This window comes from Propithecus coquereli, unplaced genomic scaffold (assembly GCF_000956105.1).
Source record: "Propithecus coquereli isolate 6110/MARCELLA unplaced genomic scaffold, Pcoq_1.0 Scaffold442, whole genome shotgun sequence".
Classification (NCBI taxonomy): domain Eukaryota; kingdom Metazoa; phylum Chordata; class Mammalia; order Primates; family Indriidae; genus Propithecus; species Propithecus coquereli.
This window is the reverse complement of record NW_012150197.1, coordinates 1242356-1261621: the sequence shown is the minus strand read 5'-3', so window position 1 is coordinate 1261621 and position 19266 is coordinate 1242356. Positions and strand designations below refer to the sequence as shown.

Genomic DNA, 19266 nt, shown 5'->3' with positions numbered 1-19266 from the left:
ACAGTAGGGAGGAGCCTGCCCCAGGGAGCGGTGCCTGAGCCCCAGTTTTGAGAAGAAAGCAGGCATTTATTACTGCCGAAGCCTGATGACCCTGCTGTCAGCAACCTGGAGGCAAGCGCGGCCGGCGTCAGCGGGAACTGGGGGAGCAGACGGTCGAGCAGCACCATGACCCGCGGGGACGTGCAAGGTGGAAGACAAGCCTCCCGGGCCGGGTGACCAAGCTAAGGAAGTTTGCAGTCAGGGATTCCAGCCAGTTCCTTCCAGCTGCGCACGACAAGGGAGGGGGTGAGTCTTTTTAAAGCTTCAGTTTTCGAGCTAGACTTAGAGGAAATCTGAAGGAGCCAGGACTTCATGGGATCCAAGGAGAACCATGGACGCCACCAGGTGTGGTGAGGACGCGGAGCAACTGGGGCTCTCAGACGTCGCTGGTGGACGTGAAAAGTAGGTCAGCTGCTCCGGACCTGCCTCGACAGCGTCTTATAAAGTTAAATGTGAGCTTTTCTTGTGACCCACAATTCTGCTCCCAGAGACAAACACTTACGTTCACACAAAAATGTGTGCACAAGTGTTTATCCCAGCTCTGTCTTAGTCCGGCAGTGTTGCTATAAAGAAACACCTGCCACTGGGCAGTTTTTAAGGAGAAGAGGTGTATTCGGCTCACTGTTCCGCAGACTGTGCACGAGGCGTGGCCCCGGCATCTGCTCGGCTTCCGGTGAGGCCTCAAGCTGCTTCCACCCATGGCAAAGAGCGAAGGGGAAACAGCGTGTGCAGAGATCGCGTGGCAGGAGCCGGCGTGGGCAGAGATCGCGTGGCAGGACCTTAGCAATGAAAAGGGAGGCACCACCGTTACCAACGCGCACAGCAACAGGCCGGGTCTCGGAGGCGCTGTGCTGGGTGAGAGAAGTCAAATCCTTTCCGTCGGGTTAGACACCGCACGGTGCCATTTATACGACATTCCCAAAAGGCAAAACGGCAGGGATGGGGAACAAGCCAGTAGTTGCCCGGGGTCAGGAGTGGAAAGGAAGTGACTTTAAAAGGTAACACGATGGAGTTTTGGGGCCCAACTATGGGATGGTCACATAAATCTACACGTGTATTGAAATTCACAGAATAATACACCCAAAAAAGGCCAGTTGTACTGCACAATAGTTTCAAAATAAAAATTTTTTAAAAGCCGTTTCTCACTCCAAGCTTCTCCAGGTGGCAAAAGATTCTCAAATTAATACAAGATCTCGGGCTGAAGACCATACCCAGGAAGACGGGTAAGGACCAAGGCAGGGACAAGACTGAAACCCTTTGCTAAAACAGCAGGAATTTTAAGGTTTATTCATAGAGCCTTGACAATTTAATTTTATAAAATTTCAACGCTGTTCACAGACCCTCTAAAACAGAGGAAAGATCCCCGGTGGATCTTAACGGTGCACTCAGAGACCCACCACGTTAACAGAGAGTTTGTTCCAAAGCCGCGCTCGGGAGCCTGCAGGGGAGGCCCCGTCTCAACAAGAGCTGTCGCCGCGGATTTCGTCTGGTGGGGACGCTGGTGAGATTCACAAGAGCCACAAAGTCTTCAATAGCAATTGATTTTGCTTTTATGGGCACCATTATTGAGTTTTAAATTCCTTTTCCCAGTATCCTTCACTGTCGTACAGAGATAGAATTGAGCTGTGTGTGTCGACCCTGAATCTCACCGCCCTGGCCCACGTGTTCACCCAGGAGGTCCTACATGTGGAGTCCACGGACCGTCTGCAGAGACAGCCACGCCGTCTGCAAAGACGGACAGTTGTTTCTTCCTTTCCAATCTCTACGCCTTTCGTTTCTTTTCTTCTTGCCTTATTGCACTGGCTAGAACCTTTACTCCAACGGCAAATAGTGCGGTGAGAGGCGATCTCCTCGCCTTGGGGGAAAACCGTCCTCTCGCCATGAAGTACGATGTTAGCTGTATGTATTGTTTTCATAAAAGCCTTTCTGAGGTTACGGAGGTTCCCCTTCTATTTCTGATTTGCTGATTTTTAAAACCATAAACAGATATCGAATTTTGTTGATCGCTGTCCCTGGGTCCGTTGATGTAACCGCCAGGCTGTTGACATTAGGTTTACACTCCGGCTTCCTGAATTCCAAGCCCGCCTTCCACCCCGGGCAGAACCCACCTGAGCGCGGGCAATACCTTGATGCGTCGCTGGACTGAGTGTGCCGGTGTTTTCTTGGGGATTCTTGTGTCTAAGCTCAGGAAGGACGTCAGTCTGCAGGTTTATGTTCTTGTCCTTCTTTGGCTCTGGCATCAGGGTGGTGCTGACCTCATGGAAATAAGTTGGCAAATGTTTCCTCTTTTTTTCCAGTTGAGATCATGGTCAATTTGCACGCAGTTGTAACAAAGAAACAAGGGACGTCCCTTTGTCCAATTTCCCCCAATGGTGGCATTTTACAAACTGTAGTTTAATATCGAGGGTATTTACCTTGGTACAACCCATCAATTTCATTAAGATTTCCTGGTTTTACTGGTACTCGAGCGTGTGTGTGTGTGTGCGCGCGTGTGTGTGTGCGTGTGTGTGCGTGCGCGTGTGCGTGTGTGTGCGTGCGCGTGTGCGTGTGTGTATTAAGTTATATACAGTTTTATCTCCTGTGTAGAGAAAACCTCCCGTGCAGGTTCATTACCTACAGCCCTGGCCCGGACCCCGTGACAGGGCACAGTGAGGATTAATCGCTTCCTCCATGCAGAGCTCTGGGGACGCAGCTGGCCACAGCGTGGCGATGGCCGTCATCCTCGTCAGCTGCACGGCGGCCCCGCTCTGGCCTGAGGCCGCTGGTCCCCGAGGTCCGGCTGTGCGGGTGGGTGAGGACTTTCAAGGCACTTCCTCTGCCGCCAGCTCCCGGCGGGACGCGGGCATGAACTGCGGGGCGCGATTAGCATTTGCATCTAGATTTATTTTAATCCGCAGCACATTAGAGAGGCGCGTGTGATAACCGTCCGATGACTGTCACACGTATAATCCATTTGTTCTCAGCTGGCTCCTGCGGTAATTACATCTCTGTTGTGTTTAACTCATAACCGGATCATTCGCTCCGAGTCGTGTCAGGCTTGGCCCGCAGGCTCTCGGGAGCTGCCGCTGCAGGAGCTCGGGCCGAACGCACGTCCTGGGAGCCGCGCTCTGCTCGGGCCGAGCCCGGAGGTGGGGAGGCCACAAACTCCTCCATCGAGCTCACATGCACCAGCTCCTGGGGTGGCCCCCGGGCACTTGGCCAGGACGGAGCCACAGAACGGTGGGGTGAGGTTGAGGACAGCAGGCAGGCTGGCGGGATACGGTCGCGCACTGCATGACGTCGTCCCATCAGACCGGAATGCCGCGTTCTGGCTGCACCTGTTTGTGCTCAGACGCACGAATGCGTCCCATGGAGGTGCAGCTGCTGCCGCGCCCAGCAGCTGACGCTGCGCAGGTCATAGCCCAGAGGCTGGAGGCCGCAGCACGTGGCCAGGATGTGTCGCAGCGACACTCCCGGTCTGCGTGGTGCCTCTGTGGTGTGGCTCTGTGGGGTGGGCTCGCCGGGCGCATTGCTCAGAGCGTGTCCCATTCCTGATCCACGCGACTGCGAGACAGGTGCAAGGTAATAGGGGGTGACCGTGCGCTTCGCAAGCACGCACTGGTCCCCAACAGCACCGTGGGGCTCCTCAGGCTACGGGGCAGACCCGGGGTCCTGCATGTTTTACTTCACTTTTCCTGCCTCGGTTTCCCCATCTCCAAACCGGGGCTGATACCACAGTCTCAGCTTCACTGGGGCGTCTGGGTGGTGGGAAGTGCAGTTTGCACGTATTAAATAACTAAAACCATCATTGCCTCACTTGACAGGTGTGGAAACTGAGGCACGGGGCCGCTGGTTGACCAGTGACAGCCACACAGCTTGGCGGTTGACACCACCAGGCCACACTGCCTCTCCTCCCCACACGCTGTCCACGGGGTTTGGGACACGAGCACGTTGCCAGAGTCGTGGGGACCGCCTTGCACACAGAGCACAGCCGCCCGCCCCCCACGGGCCTGGAGTCTCGGGAGGGTCTCGGCCTCGTCCCAGGCCACCGATGTTACTTGAGTCGAGGCCTTGAGGTCGCTCTGCTCTCGCGCCCAGCCTGTCCTCCAGCCCCCTGAGTGTGCAGTGACCCCGGCGCCCTCCTCCCTGCAGCTGTTTATTTCCACGAGGGCGATCCAGGAGCCCTTGGTGGTCGAGTGCGTCAGCCCCAAGGCCAGGCAGTCACCACGGCTGGAAGTCACTTGTCAGAGGCCCAATCGGCCCCCGGCCTCCCTCGTCACCCTGCGCCATGTGAATGACCGCGTCACCTCGCAGCAAGCACAGCCACGATCACGACGTTGCTGTTTATGTCCCGCTCTGCCCCGGAGGGCTCAGCGCCCAGCGCGCGCCGGCGGCTGCGTGTGTTCCCGCAGCACCGTCCAGGGAGGGACCAGAAATGGCAACGGGGTAGCCAGGGTCAGGCCACGGCATGTGGAGGTGGGGCAGGGTGACCGCGCTCTGTCTCACCAGATTAGGGGACAGGGGATGGGGGACTGGGTGGGCAGGCGGGGGAGGAAGGCTGTGGCCCTCGGGTGGGACAGGTGGGCGGGGGCGGGGGGGAGGGTCCAGCTGGCCTTCTGCGCTGCACAGCCACTGCCACCCCACCCTGGCCCGACACCGCGGGTCCCTGTCTTCCTCTGCCTGGTTTTGTTCTGGAGGAAGCGGAGGTCGGGTTTGCGAAGACGCAGTCTGCGCCTCGCAAGTCGTTCTCCTCCAGCTGGATTTTCGTCAGGCCGATGCATGTCCGGCCGCGGCGCTCTGAGGCCGCGCCCGAAGCCCGAGTTTCTCTGGAGGGTGGACGGCCTGTCTGCTCCTGCGGGAGAAACGCCTGCTTCTGACGCCGGGCACGGAAGAGCGCGATGCGAAGACGGTGGCAGCGGAGAAGGTTGGAGCACTTACCTGGGAGGCACTCGCTTCAGAATTAAGCTTTTATGTAAACATGGGAACAAGCCTGTTCCCTAAGGAAGTAAGGAGTCGCCTGCGCAGAGCGCGTGGCAGTTAGTGTGGGATGCAGAGCTGGAGGCAGGGAGGCCTCCCCAGGCTGCCTCCTCCAGAAGCCTCCCCTCCCCCTCCTCCCTCCTCTCCTCCCTCCCCTCCCCCTCCTCTCCTCCCTCCTCCTCCCCCTCTGAGCTGCAGTTGTGGGCCAGTGGATGGGGTCCCTGGGTGTCCCCACAGCCTCTCTGCCTGTTCAGTGACTGAGAAAGTCCTTCCCTTCCTGGCCCCTCGGACCAGAGCGCAGCAAGGGCAGCTGAATTAAGAGGCGCTGAGGGAAAAGGAGCCCCCAGGCGGGAGGGCTGGCCAGGCGTCTGGGCAGGGCAGCCTTGTTCCTGGAGTAGAGCCGCCCACGTCGTTCCTGGAACAGTGAGTGAATGGAGCCCCCAGTAAGGCGCTTCCCCGCATAGGATGACAGGTGACGTCTAAATAGCTATTCGCGAGGACACATCTCAAAACACCGGCTTAAATGAGCTTTTTCTCCCCCTCGCAGCTGAGCAGCGCAACTGCTCTTCCCTGTTTACCAGGACAGCTTACTGCAGGGACGCGGAGTCTGTTACTCTTCTAAGACGTCCTGGCTGTGACTGAGCGTCGTGCTCTAAGCTCTGGAATGAATAAAACTCCTCTCTGTCAAGTAGCAGAGCGGGAGGGAGGCAGAAGACACTGGTGCAGGGAGGGGGAGGGGCTGATTGCTGCCCAAGGGCAAGCACCCTGGCGTTTCTGAGCCCCCCGAGGGCCCTCTGACCCCAGCACATCTTCCCTGCCAGCTGGACACCCTTCCAGAGTCAGATCTTTGTTTTCTTTCTTTCTTTCATAGATCTTTCATTATAAGGGAAAAAGAAAAGGAGGGTCATTAAGCCTTAGCAGTCATTTACCCTTTAGTCTGAATTAGTGTATCAGCTATTTTTCCAAGGGCAGATTTAGATGGTGCAGGGAGAAGGAAGAGGGTATCTGAGCACCACAGAGAAAAGACAGATAAAGAAGGTTCCATTTTTAGGCAGATAGAAGATGTACCCTGAAGCAGGGGCCGGAACCTCTAAACCCAAACATCTTTAAACTCCTAACTTGGGCCTCACATTGCCCCAGAGGTCCGTGAAGATAACTGAAGGCTGCACAGCTATGGGAGACACAGTGAACAGTGCAGAGGCTTCTAAACTGACCAGTCAGGGGGGATTGGGGAGGAAGAGACATTTGTGCGAGGCCTGGGGAGTCAGTAGGCTGAGCAGGAACGGGCAAGAGACAGCATAGAAAACCGTCCAGGGCTGAGACCGCAGGGCGCTGAGGAACGGTAGAGCAGGGCCCTGTGGCCAAGCAGAGAGACACACCCTCCCCCACCCATCCAAGGAGCATTCACTCCCCCAATGGCCCTCACCCCTTCCAGCCTGGGCTAGCACCTTCGGCCAGCACCTGCATGAAGCCCCCCTGGCTTGGCACCTGCCCTGCCCCTGTGCAGCAGGTGAGTCACCCGGCTCCTTGCCTGGCAGGTGGCCACACTGCCACCATCCCCACCCGGATGAGGCCTCTGGTGCCCAAGGTGGTGACTGGTGCGCCCTTCTCACCGGCGGCCCTCCCTGTCCGGCTCACTCCCCTGAGCCCCTGGGTGCTTCCTGGGTCTCCTCCCAGGAAACTGCCTGCGCCGGACCCCTGGGGAGACAGACAACCTGCGGCCACGGTGTCTCCCCGTTCCCGCGCTAGCCCAGGGAGGCCCGGTTAGCATCACCCCCATCTTCCAGGGCAGGACACTGAGCTCAAGAGAGGACGTCCCCTGCGGGCGGCCACCGGGCAGAAAGGTCCCTCCTGCCCAGGGGAGGCTCTGCAGGAGCCGCAAGAATCCCGACGACAGAACAAAGACGAAGACGGAGCGGCGGGGACGCGGCATCCGCCCTCCACGCGCCAGCATACAGGCACAGGCGGGAGCCCGGCTCCCTCATTCCTGTCGTTGGTTCGGATTCACCGTTTATGCCACAGTGAGGCGGCTGGGAAAGCAAATGAGCATCTTCATACGGCAATGAGATACCTTAATGGGCTAATTCTGAGATTTATTCTTTAATAATGAAAAAGAAACACCCTGCTGGTTCCAATTCAGCCACGTGAGAGTTCATTCTACTCAAGGCAGGAAATCGCGATTCTTTGTTCTGTTTTATTGACTTTGTTCTGTGAACTCGAACACGAGAACGTGCGAGCAGCCGCGAACCCTCTGCCGACTCCGGCGGTTCCCAGCCACGCAGCCTCGTGTCATCGCCAGCCTGTCATCCTCAAGTCACAGTTTTAATATCACTTGACACAGTGAGGAACCCGCCTCCGCCCACCAGCGGGGGGAGGGTGGGCGACGCCCGGCGCTCGGTCTCCGGGCTCCAGCGCCGCCGGGCGGCACAGACCGAGCTCTGGGCTATGCAGGAGGGTTCGGAGCAGGAACGTGCTGGACGGGGCTCTGGAACATTGTGAAGGCAGTGGTACGAAAGCCCTGGGACGATCACGTCCCCTGGTGTTTTCCTGCAGCAGCGCAGCCGCGTGGGGACGTCAGCGCGGGAAGCTGATCGTCTGCCACAGGCGGGGCAGGTCACCTCCCTTCAGCTCCCGTCGGACCCAAGCGCCTCAGCGGCGACGTCCTTATTGTCAAGCCCCGAAGTCCCAGAGAGGACGAGAATCTGCTCGTGCGCAGCCCATCACAATGTGGCAACTGGTCACGGAAAGGGAGCCCGGGCTGGCTCCGCCCTCACCTGCCGTGTGACGCCTTCAACGCGCCCAGAAAGGGCTCGGGCGTCGGGGCACCGCACCTTCCCGTGACGGCTGCAGCGCCCTGCATCCTTGCCCTTTGTGCCTGACGCCTGCAGTCACCGTGCGTGAGCGCAGGTGACAAACCCCAAGTCAGACCCCCTGAGGAAGAGCGGGCAGGGCGGGCAGGTGCAGGCAGGCAGGGTCCCGGGCTCAGAGCCACGCCCTCAGGGCTCACGCCTCTTCCCCAGCTCTGCCCTGCGGCCCCCTGGAGCAACTTACCCACCAGTGAGTGGGAGCGCGTTGAGCGTCCGCCTTGGGGACGCACCCATCCCTGGACCAATCCCTGGGGCCGTGGGAACGGGGCCAGCCCACCCCAGACCACGCAGGGTGGGCTCTCGGATGCGCAGACCCTTGTGCCCCAGCAGCAGGGACAGGGCTGGCCTGGGGGCGCCGTGGCCTGGGCAAGCAAAACCCACAGATGTCCCCTCCCTCGTCTGAGTGCCAGCTGTCCGCAGCCAGCAGGGCTGTCTGGCTAACAAAGGATCAGACCTCCCCGCCGGAGAACGTGCTCCTCAAACAAAAGTGGCATTTGAGACGAGACCACAGAGCAGACTCTGCGACTCGAGGGTCATTAAAGATGTTGACAGCGAGATTATTCATTCAGTGACATCCGGCAGCTTTTCTAAAAGAGAAATAAAATAACATCATCTCTCTCAGCCATCACGCCCGTTATATATGGGCATATAATTAATATGTAACGTTCGGCTGTGGGGGGTGGGGGGAGAGGCAGGGAGGGAGGGGGAGGCACATGCAGATCAAAGCAGCGACGCGTGTGAAAGTACCGGGAACACGCAGCCACATGGCATCCGCCAGACTCCAGCCACCATGACGATAACGTCCGTGTGCACATGGGCCAAGCACGTATGTATTTATGCAAAGGAGAGAGAGGGTGTGATTTCAGCAGATCCTGTTAGTTTGCAGGGCATGATAATCCGATCATGTTCTAACTGCTCATTTATACCAGAGCACATTTTCCTTGAGCTAATGCTCTTTTCTCCTCCAATGACGGTATTTTTACAAACCAGATTGCAGAGCTGTGCTCGTATGCTAAGAGAGATTTCTGGGGAAAAGCAACCAGCAGGCGCACCCCCCTCCCTCCGCGAGCTAAATTGCAGGGGAAGGGCAGGAGTCTGGCGGCCCCCACCCCAGGCCCCCCAGGAAGGGACCCAGGGTGGTCCCCGTGGCCCCTCAGCCTGGCAGGGCTACCCCCTGGGTGCCCTAAGAGACGCCCGAGAACAGGGGTGACAGCTACGCTGTGCCAACAGCGGGGGAGCCCCTGGGGAAAGGGGTGGCTCCCTGTGCACCCGGCATCCGCGACAGGAGAACAAATTCCTGTTGCCCGGAGCTGCCCAGGGTGTGGCCATTTGCCCCCCACTCCCCGGGCTGGGCGCTGCCCTGCTCTGTCCGCCCCTCTCTGCTGGTCTGAGCTGGGAGCTGTCTGCGTCGGGGCCCCATGGCTCCTGCAACATCTGACTCCGTCCCACAAAGCAGCGAGTCCCCGTCACCCGTGTCACCCTGAAGGCCCAGGGGTGCCCCTTGCCTGCCCTGAGTGAGTGCCAGGAAGTCTCCCCAGGGGCGGCAGCCCCCATGTGCCGGTGATCACTAAGGAGGAGTTCAACCCTGCAGGGAGGCCTGGAGAGTGAACTGCTGACCAGTTTCTGCATCTCAACAGCTTCACGGGACCAGGGTCATGGTTTCCCCCTGCCCCTGGGGGTGCAAAGCCCGGGGAGACTCAGCCGGTGCCCTGGGAGGGGCCCTGTGGCCCCAGGACAGCCCTGGAGGTCTGGCTGCAGCCCCAGCACCCCACCCCAATCCCTGGGATTGCACGTGTGGTCAAGATTGGAGACCCTGAGGCCGGGAGGAAACAGCAGAGTATCCCCCACACCCCACCCCACACCGCGCCTCTGTCGCCACGCTGCCTCCCAGAGTGAGCCCAGACCCCACAGGTTGGGGCAGCTGCTTCTCTCCCTCCCTCCTGGGATGTGAAGTCCCAGAAGGCAGCAGCCCTGCCTGTCACCAGACACTCAGCAGTGCTGGACAGGTGGGCAGGAAGCCCTCAGAGCAGGAAGCTGGTCCCTGCTCCTGTTCCCAGTCCTACGAGCTGGGGAAGATGCAGAACCTCGTGGCCGGGGTCCTCCCCACGGCGCCCCTCCTCTCAGGGCCCGGTCCCCCCACACCACCCCCAGCGGCCCAGCAGCTGCAGCCACCGGGACCTCCACCTTCTCCGTCCCCAGCCCAGGCTGGCCCATCCCTGGGAGCCCCTCCATCCTCATGCCACACAGCTCAGCCTGGGAAGCCGGAGCTGGGCAGGGAGGGGGCTTCTAGCGCCCAGGGGGTGTCAGGCTCTGACCTTGGCACCTTCCCCTTGGGCACTAAGGAGCCAGCTCAGGTGCCTGGACTGGGCTCAGCACGCTCCCGGCCACACCAACCCTCACCCACCTGTTCATCCCAGGGATCCGGGCTCCTCTGCGGTGGGGGGGAGCAGGGCAGCACCCTGAGCAGCCAGCCCACCTGGACGCACCCTCTGGGCTCTTTTGGAGACATTTAGGGGGTCTGGGGTGAGTCCTGGGCTGGAGCTAAGGGGCCAAAGGCCTGGTTTACGGGGAGGGTCCCTTGCGCACAAGGCTGGTGCTGTCTCTGGGCGCCGTCTCTGGGAACTGTCCTCCACGCACAGGAGGGCTCCGCGGAGAGCAGTGAAGGAGCGGCGGAGGGTCCTACCCCTCAGAGACCCTGGGCCCAGCCACACCGTAAGGTCTCAGATGTCCGTGTGGCTATTCCACCCTCCTGCGGGCCCTGAGACCCCACCCCATGGGTATTGCCCCTGCACTCTGCGCCCACGCGGCATTCCTGCCGGGCGCCCCACCCTGGCCCGCCGAGCAGCTGGGCCTCCGTTGTGGGACCAGCGGGTCCTGTGTGCTGCATGTGGACAGCGCAGGCTCACGCGCTCTCTGGCAGCTCGCATCTCCTCTCAGAGTCTTCCTCAGACCCAGCCAGCAGCGGTGTCCTCTGGGCATCGAGCGCCACGCTGAGCGGGTCATAGGCGCGGATCTGCCTCCTGCCAATGCCGCGGGGAATCTGCACATCAGGGCCCCAGACGGGCTGGGGGCAGCAGTCAGGGGTCAGCTGGCTGCTCTGTGGCCTCCCCAGCGTCCGGGGGCTGCCGCACCCCGCAGACCAAGGAACGGCAGGGTTCACAGGGGACTGGGAGGTGCCGTCCCCACAGGAGCCTGAGCGCCGCTCACCGCTCAGTCAACACACCTCTGCCCGCGGGTGCCAGGCCTGAGTCCGACCCCCGCAGGGCCCCTCTGAAGATAGATGGCTCCTGGGGACACGAAAAGTCAAGGGAGCATGGCCACTTGTGCCCACGAGCTGTGTGCCCTGGAGCAAGCTCACCAGGAGGCAGAGGGAGGGGCGGCCGCCTCCCCTGGCCTCCAGGCAGATGGCAGAGACACACGTGTTGACGTGTGTTTGGCGACTGCGTGAGTCAGACCCTCGGCCAAATCAGAGCCTGGAGGAAACGCGTGGTTTAAACTTGCGTCTGTTGCAGAACAGGCAGCTCCCCATGGAGCCACGCGGGTTTGAACTAGAACATTCTGCACACCTTAGCCGCGGGAGGTGGAGGAACCCCCCATGAGGTGGGATTATTGGGGAGAGGGGAGACGTTGTCCCGGGAGGGGGTCCTGGGGTGGGATTGCCAGAGCTGGGGAGCAGGAGGCCGGAGAAGCGAGCTCTGGGGCCTCCCTGCAGGAGTCCAGGGCCCGGCAGCCCCCACGGCTCCCTTAGCGAGGGGCCGGCGCCCCGGCTGCTGCAGTTCCCAGGTCTCTGGTTTCACAACCGGGCAAGTCCCAGGAAAGCCAGGGTGCATTTCTCGTCTCACCGCCACCCTCCCCTGCCTGCCTGTGCCACGTCCCCGTGGGGCCTGCAGGTGCCGTGCCGTGGCCACCCAGCTCACCTCAGCCCAGGGCAGGATTGCCTGCGTGTCTGTGAAGCTGGCGGGGACCCCATGTGCCTCTGGAGAGGGTCACCTTCCACCCTCAGCCGAGCTTGCAAGACGGCCACGGCGACGCCCGTGAGCCACGTCCTCACTCTGCAGAAGGCCGGGTGCGGGGCCTTTATTATGGGCCGTGCTGTTCCCACCCAGCCTCTCCGCTGGCCTGGCCCCCAGTGGGTGTGCGGCGAAGCTGGCGTGCACTCCCGGGACGCACACAGCAGCCTGCCTTCGAGGAGGCTGAAGGTCGGGGTGCAGTGGCGCTAGGATTCGAAGCCACCTCCCACACCAGCCCGCCCCGCCCCAACCCGCCCTCTGCATCTCAGCCTGGCCCGTCCCTCGCAGTAGCGGAAATGCTCACGGACCGCCACAGCCGTCCCTCTTCTGTTCCCTCCGTGCGCACAGCTCACATTTCCAGAAAGCTGGCCGAGCTCCAGGGGCGACCGGGGAACAGAAGTGAGGATGACGAAGGCTGGATCTGCCAACAGCCCCGGGACGCCTGGAGCACAGCCAGGCGGGACCATGAGAACGCTTTGCTGCCCCCACCCCGGGCCACTGACACTTTGCTTACACATGTACATGTATTGCTCTATTTTTAAAAATCCTCCTTGGAACACTGTACGTCCTGGAACACGTGCAATTTCCATGCCGTGGGTGGGAAAATCTACAGCTAAACTCTACAAATTATGCAGATTGCGCATCCTCTGTGTTGCTAAAGACATTTATTAATGCATTCCGCCCCCACCGTCTGCGGCCTTGCGGGAAACCGACCACTGCTAGTGATGATAGTGACTGTTTGCGGTTTTAAGCCGCTGAGTTTTGGGATATTTTGTTATGCAGCAATAGATAACTGATACAGGTGTTATTGTGAACTTACTTTTTAAAATTTATTAATAGTAAGAAGGCTTCTTGCTCGCAAGAGTCTTCCAAGGGTGTCTAGAGGCCCCAGGAAAGAGGGAACTTGCCTGGAGAGACGACGGCACTCCGGAGTTTGGGAGCCTGTGGGGAAGCGAGGGTGGGTTTCGCACGTTCCCGCTGACGACCCCTCCTGTGCGGCATCCCACCTTCTCTGCTCGCTCAGCGGAAATCCGCGGAGCACCGGCTATGCAGCAGGCGGCATTGGAGGGACGCGGGACCAGTCAGCAGACAGGCAGGGGACCCGCCCTCGGCAGTGTCCATCCAGGCACCTTTCACGTGGCAATCTTGGGACTTGGTTTTCACTCCAGGCACAGACGGCGCCCTGCGGGGTAGCAAGGACGGGGCCTCGCCCGCGTCACCCGGAGAACTGCAGAAACCAGACCCGGCCCAGCCCCGCACAGGGCCGCCCTCTCAGCCCCCATCCTGCTGCATCCCAGAAGCACCGACGCCGGTCGATGGCTGCCGGTCTCCGACAGACACGTCTGGGCTGTCGGGGTCGAGGCGGCAGGCCCCCGAGGCTCTCCAGCTCACGGGCAGATGCCCCTGCCCCAGAGCCCTGCTCCCCCAGGCTGTGCTGGCCTCCACGTGTCAGGACAGAGTCGGGCTGGCCCAGGGCATGGCTGGGTCACCAACAGGCACAAGACCAGGCTCTGCCCTCCCCAAGCTCCTCACCAGTGTTGGCTTCAGAGAGCCACAGCTGTTCGGGAAGCTGCTCTTCTGTCTGGGGAAACGAGAAGAGAAAGAGGCAAACACCTGGGAGCTGAGAGCCTCCGGCCACTGAGCCGCCGGGCTCCCGGGTGCTCGGAAGAGCCGTCATATCAGCTGGCCCCGTGCTCACCGGGGAGCCCGCCACGGACCCGCCGTCCACTTTGTGTAGAACGAGGCCTTCCAAGTGACATTTTCCTAGGTGGTTTTAGGCAAATGCCTTATCATAATATTTGTGCTAAGTCGCCTTTTATGCTTTTTTAAGCTCCTGGGCTAGCTCAAAAAGAAGTCTTTGAAAATAAGGCCAGCTTAGCCAAAAGGTCAGGGGCTTGCAAACCAAACAGTGGGCTTAAGTGGCCAGGGGAGTGCGTTTCTGCTGGCGTCCACCTGTGCAGCCGTGGCCGGCTGTCGAAGGGGCGAACGCCGGGGGCGACAGGTGGCCCAGCCCGTGGTCGGGCCCTGGCGATCTCCAGGGCGGGCAGCAGTGAGCATGTTCCCACGGTCGCCCAGCACCGGCACTCCCCAGCATGGTGTGGACACTCGGGGCCCGGCATAACCCCCGTCATTGACTGGAGGATTGTGTCCTCCAGGGGGCAAACGGGCCCACTTCTGTGGAACAGGACACTCCACCTCACACCCCACCAGGTCGGGGCACAACCCCCCAACACGTTCCCACCCCTCTCAGCCCCGCCCAGGAGCCTCCATCCCCCCATCCCTCCCTCCGTTCCCATCGTACAGATGCTACATCGAGGCAGAGAAGCAGAAACACTCACCCAAATGTTAAGCAGAGGCCAGGATTCAAACCCCGTCTGCCAGCCCCTGAGCCTGCCATGCTGGCTTCTAGCAAAGGGAATATTTGTGTTTCCTCTAAAGGCTAAATATTTAAGCACTTGTTTTTATGAGCTGAGACTCCCTGATGTGAATTTTGGGCTTGGGTGGAAGAGCTCCCCGCAAAGCAGCTTGAGAACAGAATCTACAGAGACCTGGGTCACGATAGCTCCTTAGCCCAGCTTCTCCCTGCCAGGCCCAGCCCCTGCGCCACGCCGGCCGCTGGGCCTGCTCAGGTTTCCTCTCCCAGCACAGCAGGCGCAGCCAGCCAGCCGGGCCCTGACCTGGATCTCCGGGGAGGCAGAGCCATTGTTGGGAGGAGGGGTGCAGGGGAGGGCCCGCAGGGGTGACAGCGGCGGCCCCCGGGCAGCCCACAGATGGCAGCAAGCTTGTGCCCAGCCACCTCTGCCTGTGCCCCTCCAGGGGCCGGGTGGACGTGGGGACAGTCCAGGACCTAGCCCTCAAAGGCTGTCAAGGCAGGATGGGGCGTCCGGGGAGGCCCTTGGAGGGGTGAGTGTGTGGAGGGCTGCAGAGGGTCCGGGAGACCCAGATGGGCCCCACCCCGCTTCACATCCTCCCGACGCTGCTGGGCTCTCAGGGTGACCCAGATGACCAAATCCAGGCAGAGCAAGGGGCGCAGAGGTGCCCACTCACATCCCACAACAGCACAAGACCACCCCGGGTGCCAGGCACAGGGGCTGCATAAGGAGGGGTGACGTTTCTGCTTTCCCCTCACTCACCCCCTCCCAGACTTAGTGGTGCTACAGCCCCTCACCCCAGCCCCAGGCGTTCTCCACACTAGCCCACACTGGCACCCGAGTGCACCCAGGAGGGAGGGTCAGCCCAGCCCTGCCAGCAGGAAGCCACCTCCTTGCCCACCCACCGCATTACACCCTTGCCCCGCTGAGCAAGCGGGAGGGAGAGGAGAGCGCAGCTCCCCTTCCAGGGCGTAAGAAGTTGGGGAGGCCGGGGAGGAGGGGCCCTTGCCGCCCTGGGGAGAGCGGCTGGAAACATCTAATGCCCAACGCCTGCACCTGTGGCAAAGGCTGGTGCCCCGGGTGCTCACCCCAGCCCCTCATTGCCCCTGGGAGGGCGAGGGACCCGCCAGCCTGCAGGGCGGGGCGGGGACAGCAGCCTGGGCGCCTCCCTCTCCCTCCACCGCCACTCGCTTGGAGGAGGAGGCTCCAGAGCCGGGAGGGTGCGGCGCGGCGGGAGGCGTGCGAGCCGGTGCGGGAGAGTGCGAGGGAGCGGGGCCGAGCGAGGGAAGGGAGCGCGCCGGGCAGGCAGCGGTGCGTGCGCTCAGCTCTGCCCGCGCCAGGAGCCGTCCTCGTCCTCGGACCGCACTGCTGCCGGGGCCAGGGACCCGCGGGGCTTGGAGATCGGAGGCCGCCCGGAGCCTGCGGCAAGTGCTGAGCCCGGAGGGAGCCCGAGGAAGCGCGGGGTCTGCAGCCGGGAGCCCAGAACCGGGAGCCCAGAGCCGGGATCCCACAGCGAGCGCAATCCGAGCGCTCCAGGGGCCCCGCGATCTGGGTCCCACGACTCCTCGCTAGACGGCGCCCCGCTCGCGCTCCTGCGTGCGCTCTGTCCTCGGGTTCCTCCTCTTCTGTCCCCGCCTGCGACGCGCCCCCTCTGGCCGGACTTTGAGCCGCGGACGCACGGGACAGAGCCGCGGACCAGGCACCCACCATGCGCCTCAACGGCTCTGCACCCGGCACCCCGGCGGCGCTCCTGGCCCCGGGCTTCGGCAACGGTTCGGACAACGCCTCAGAGAACGTCCTCGCTGCGCCCAGCAGCGACCTGGACGTGAACACCGACATCTACTCCAAGGTGCTGGTGACGGCCGTGTACCTGGCGCTCTTCGTGGTGGGCACGGTGGGCAACTCGGTGACGGCGTTCACTCTGGCTCGCAAAAAGTCTCTGCAGCACCTGCAGAGCACGGTGCACTACCACCTGGGCAGCCTGGCGCTGTCCGACCTGCTCATCCTGCTGCTGGCCATGCCGGTGGAGCTGTACAACTTCATCTGGGTGCACCACCCCTGGGCCTTCGGCGACGCCGTCTGCCGCGGCTACTACTTCCTGCGCGACGCCTGCACCTATGCCACAGCCCTCAACGTGGCCAGCCTGAGCGTAGAGCGCTACCTGGCCATCTGCCACCCCTTCAAGGCCAAGACCCTCATGTCCCGCAGCCGCACCAAGAAGTTCATCAGTGCCATCTGGCTGGCCTCGGGCCTGCTGGCGGTGCCCATGCTGTTCACCATGGGCCAGCAGAACCGCAGCGCCGACGGCCAGCACCCCGGCGGCCTGGTGTGCACGCCCACCGTCCGCACCGCCACCGTCAAGGCCGTCATACAGGTGAGCAGCCTCTTCCAGGGCGAGAAGGACTAGAGGAAGCAGGGGCCACTGGGCGCCAGGCTGGGGTCTCTGGAGGGGGCGTCAGCAGCCATCCGTCCAGGGGAGCCTCAGCACTCCCCTTTCCCACACCCGAAAATTAGTTTGCAGTGGGGTACCCTGTGGGCACGGGAGTGGAGAGCTGAGAAAGTCTGGCCCAGGGAGGCCGGGAAGGGAGCGGCCCGGTGGGGGAGGCGGACACCCTTCCTCCCACCCCTCACGCCAGCACGGCCAGGCTCAGCCCCCATCTGCCCCTTCAACTGAGCGGGGCTGGAGACCCTGCCAGTGACCTCCCTGGGGTCTGCGGATGGACCTCAGGTGTCTGCACATTCCTCAAGAGCTCACGGAAACTTGCACGAGCTGGCACCAGCCTCTTTCGAGGGAGGGTCCCTTTCACCTGCTTCTCAGCAGGCTTTGTGCCCCCAAGAGGTTATGACCCTCTCCTCTGCAGAGATGCCCCAAAGCAGCCCCTCCTGCCACTGGCTGCCCTGACTCGGCACAAGCCTGAGTGTCAGAGCTAAAGCTGGTGCCATCTTGGGCTGGTTCCTAGTTAGCCTCAGTTTCCCTACCTACAAAATGGGGTAGTCATGGCACTGCCCTCAGAGGGAGAGCACTGGGCACCCTGGTGGGAAGGGCTGGCGTGGGCCCTGGCGCATGGACGCACTCACAGGCGACGGCTGTTGCTGGTGGTGGTGGTGATGTTGTTTCTGCTGGGAAGACAGACGGGAGGGTGTCCACAGGGGGAGTCGGGGCAGAGACGACACTGAATAGCGTCTGGGCCCTAGGACTGGGTTGCCTTGGAGGTCGGAGTTCCCTCCATCCCAGAGCAGGCCGAGGAGGGCAGGGGGTGGAAGGGTCTGGGCGGGGTCTCTCTGCCGAGCCAGAGGGGCCAGGGCAGCCCCAGCATCAGCCGCCTCCCTGCGGAACTTCCGCGGCTGCCTCGGAAGCCAGCGTGCGGCTGTGTGCCCGGTGGGAAGACGGCAGTGCCAGGGAGGGTGCCGCCTGCTCTCACCCCCGGGCCCTGGCTGACCCTCCACCGACCACCGCTGAGTGGGCCGTGGGGGTAGAACTAGACTCCTGTCCCCGCCTTGTGTGTAACTTGTGGCTACAGGTGTCCCTGCACTGGGAGGTCCCTCCCGAGCAGCCGCGAGGCAGGGGTGAGTCAGAGCCCTGCTCTGCAGCGAGATTCCTGCCCTTCGCCAGAGGCAGACGTAGCCGGGGACTGTGCGTGGGAAACAGAGTGGGAAATCTCCTTCCTCCTCCTCCGAGGCTCCTGTCTTTGACGGGCTTTGCCCAGGGGGGTTCTGGTTGAGGGGCCTGGGGGCAGCAGCCCGGGTCAGATCACCACGAGGGGTCGGTGGGGGTCCGTGTGCTCAGTGCCCACCTGGAGATGCCGCACTCAGCCCCCGCCCCTCCTGTCCTCCAGGCCTGGGCAAGAGCGCTGTGGCCTTTCGAAACCATTGCAAACCAGCGCAGCACAGGGAGAGAGGACAGCCCAGCCCCAGCCCTCCAAAATCCCCCTCTGTCCTGTGGACCCTCTCCCGGGCCCTCGCGATTGGACACCCACACGACATCACTTGGCCCCCAAAGTGCTGTGTGCCTGGTCCCGCAGCTCAGGTGCTGACCCCCTCAGACACCTGTGGAGCGGCGGCCCTGGGCAGGTGCCGCTTCCCGAATGCTCTCTGGCTTCCTTAGCGCCCTTGACAACGTCATCCCCATTTGTCTTTAAGGGGCTTGGGAGTGACTGAGGACAAGGCCGCTCTCCCATCCGAAGCTAGTGGCTGTGCCCAGGCTCCACGGGTCCTGCACTCCAGCTGCTCTGTGCTCGTGACAGGAACGTCCCTTTCAGGAGAGGCTGGGCCTGCCCCGCCCCTGCCCCACCAGCTGCCATCATAGGAGGGTTTCCCAGAGTGGGGGTTGTACGGTCCCCATATGGGCTTCTGGGCTGTCTGGCAGACCCAGGCAAACGTCTGCTATTTCCAAACTGTGGCCCTAGGAGAGCTGGACATTGGTCCTCGTGCCCCTCTCCTTGACCATGTTTGGAATGTCGAGGCATTGGCCAAACATGTTGGCCTTTCCAGCCCACGTGCACCCACGGGGCCTACCACCGTCCACAGCAGTGAGACTCTGACCTGGGCACTTGCAAACTGAATTGGGTTTAGAAATGAGGGGGGTGGTGGTAAAATTGGCACGCAACTTTGAGCACTCCCGGGCTGGCTGGCAGCTGGCACGTGTGCCTGGGGCCAGCTGGGTGACTGAGGGGGGAGCCAGGCTCAGGGACCTTCAGGGTGCCCTCGGGCTCCCCCAGGACTGTCCTGTCCCTGCTCTGACCCACATAAGTGGCCCTGCCCACGTGGACTGACCCTGAATCTTTCGTGGCACCCTGCAGTCCAGGCCCAGCCTCCTGCTTTGACCACAGGGGTGACGAGGTCCTGCTGGCACAGACTGTGTGTCAGCAGGTCCTGTGCTCACTGCCTGGGGAGTGTGTGCACACACATGCGTGTGTCTGGGGCACTGACAGGGACAGAGGCCTGGGGCATTTGGGCATCGGCTCAGATCTGACGTAGGTGGCCATGTCCTTCGGAACGGTTTTCAGAGACACCTCCCCCACC

General features: G+C 61.9%; 1 protein-coding gene across 1 annotated transcript in view; it reads left to right on the top strand.

Annotated features, from left to right (window-relative positions):
• Nucleotides 1-15952: 15952 nt before the first annotated feature.
• NTSR1 (neurotensin receptor 1 (high affinity)) overlaps nucleotides 15953-19266 on the top strand; it is a 33417-nt gene continuing 30103 nt past the window's right edge. The window contains exon 1 of the mRNA XM_012654550.1: nucleotides 15953-16618. Coding sequence (XP_012510004.1) covers nucleotides 15953-16618 — 666 coding nt within the window. The remainder of the gene's footprint in view (nucleotides 16619-19266) is intronic.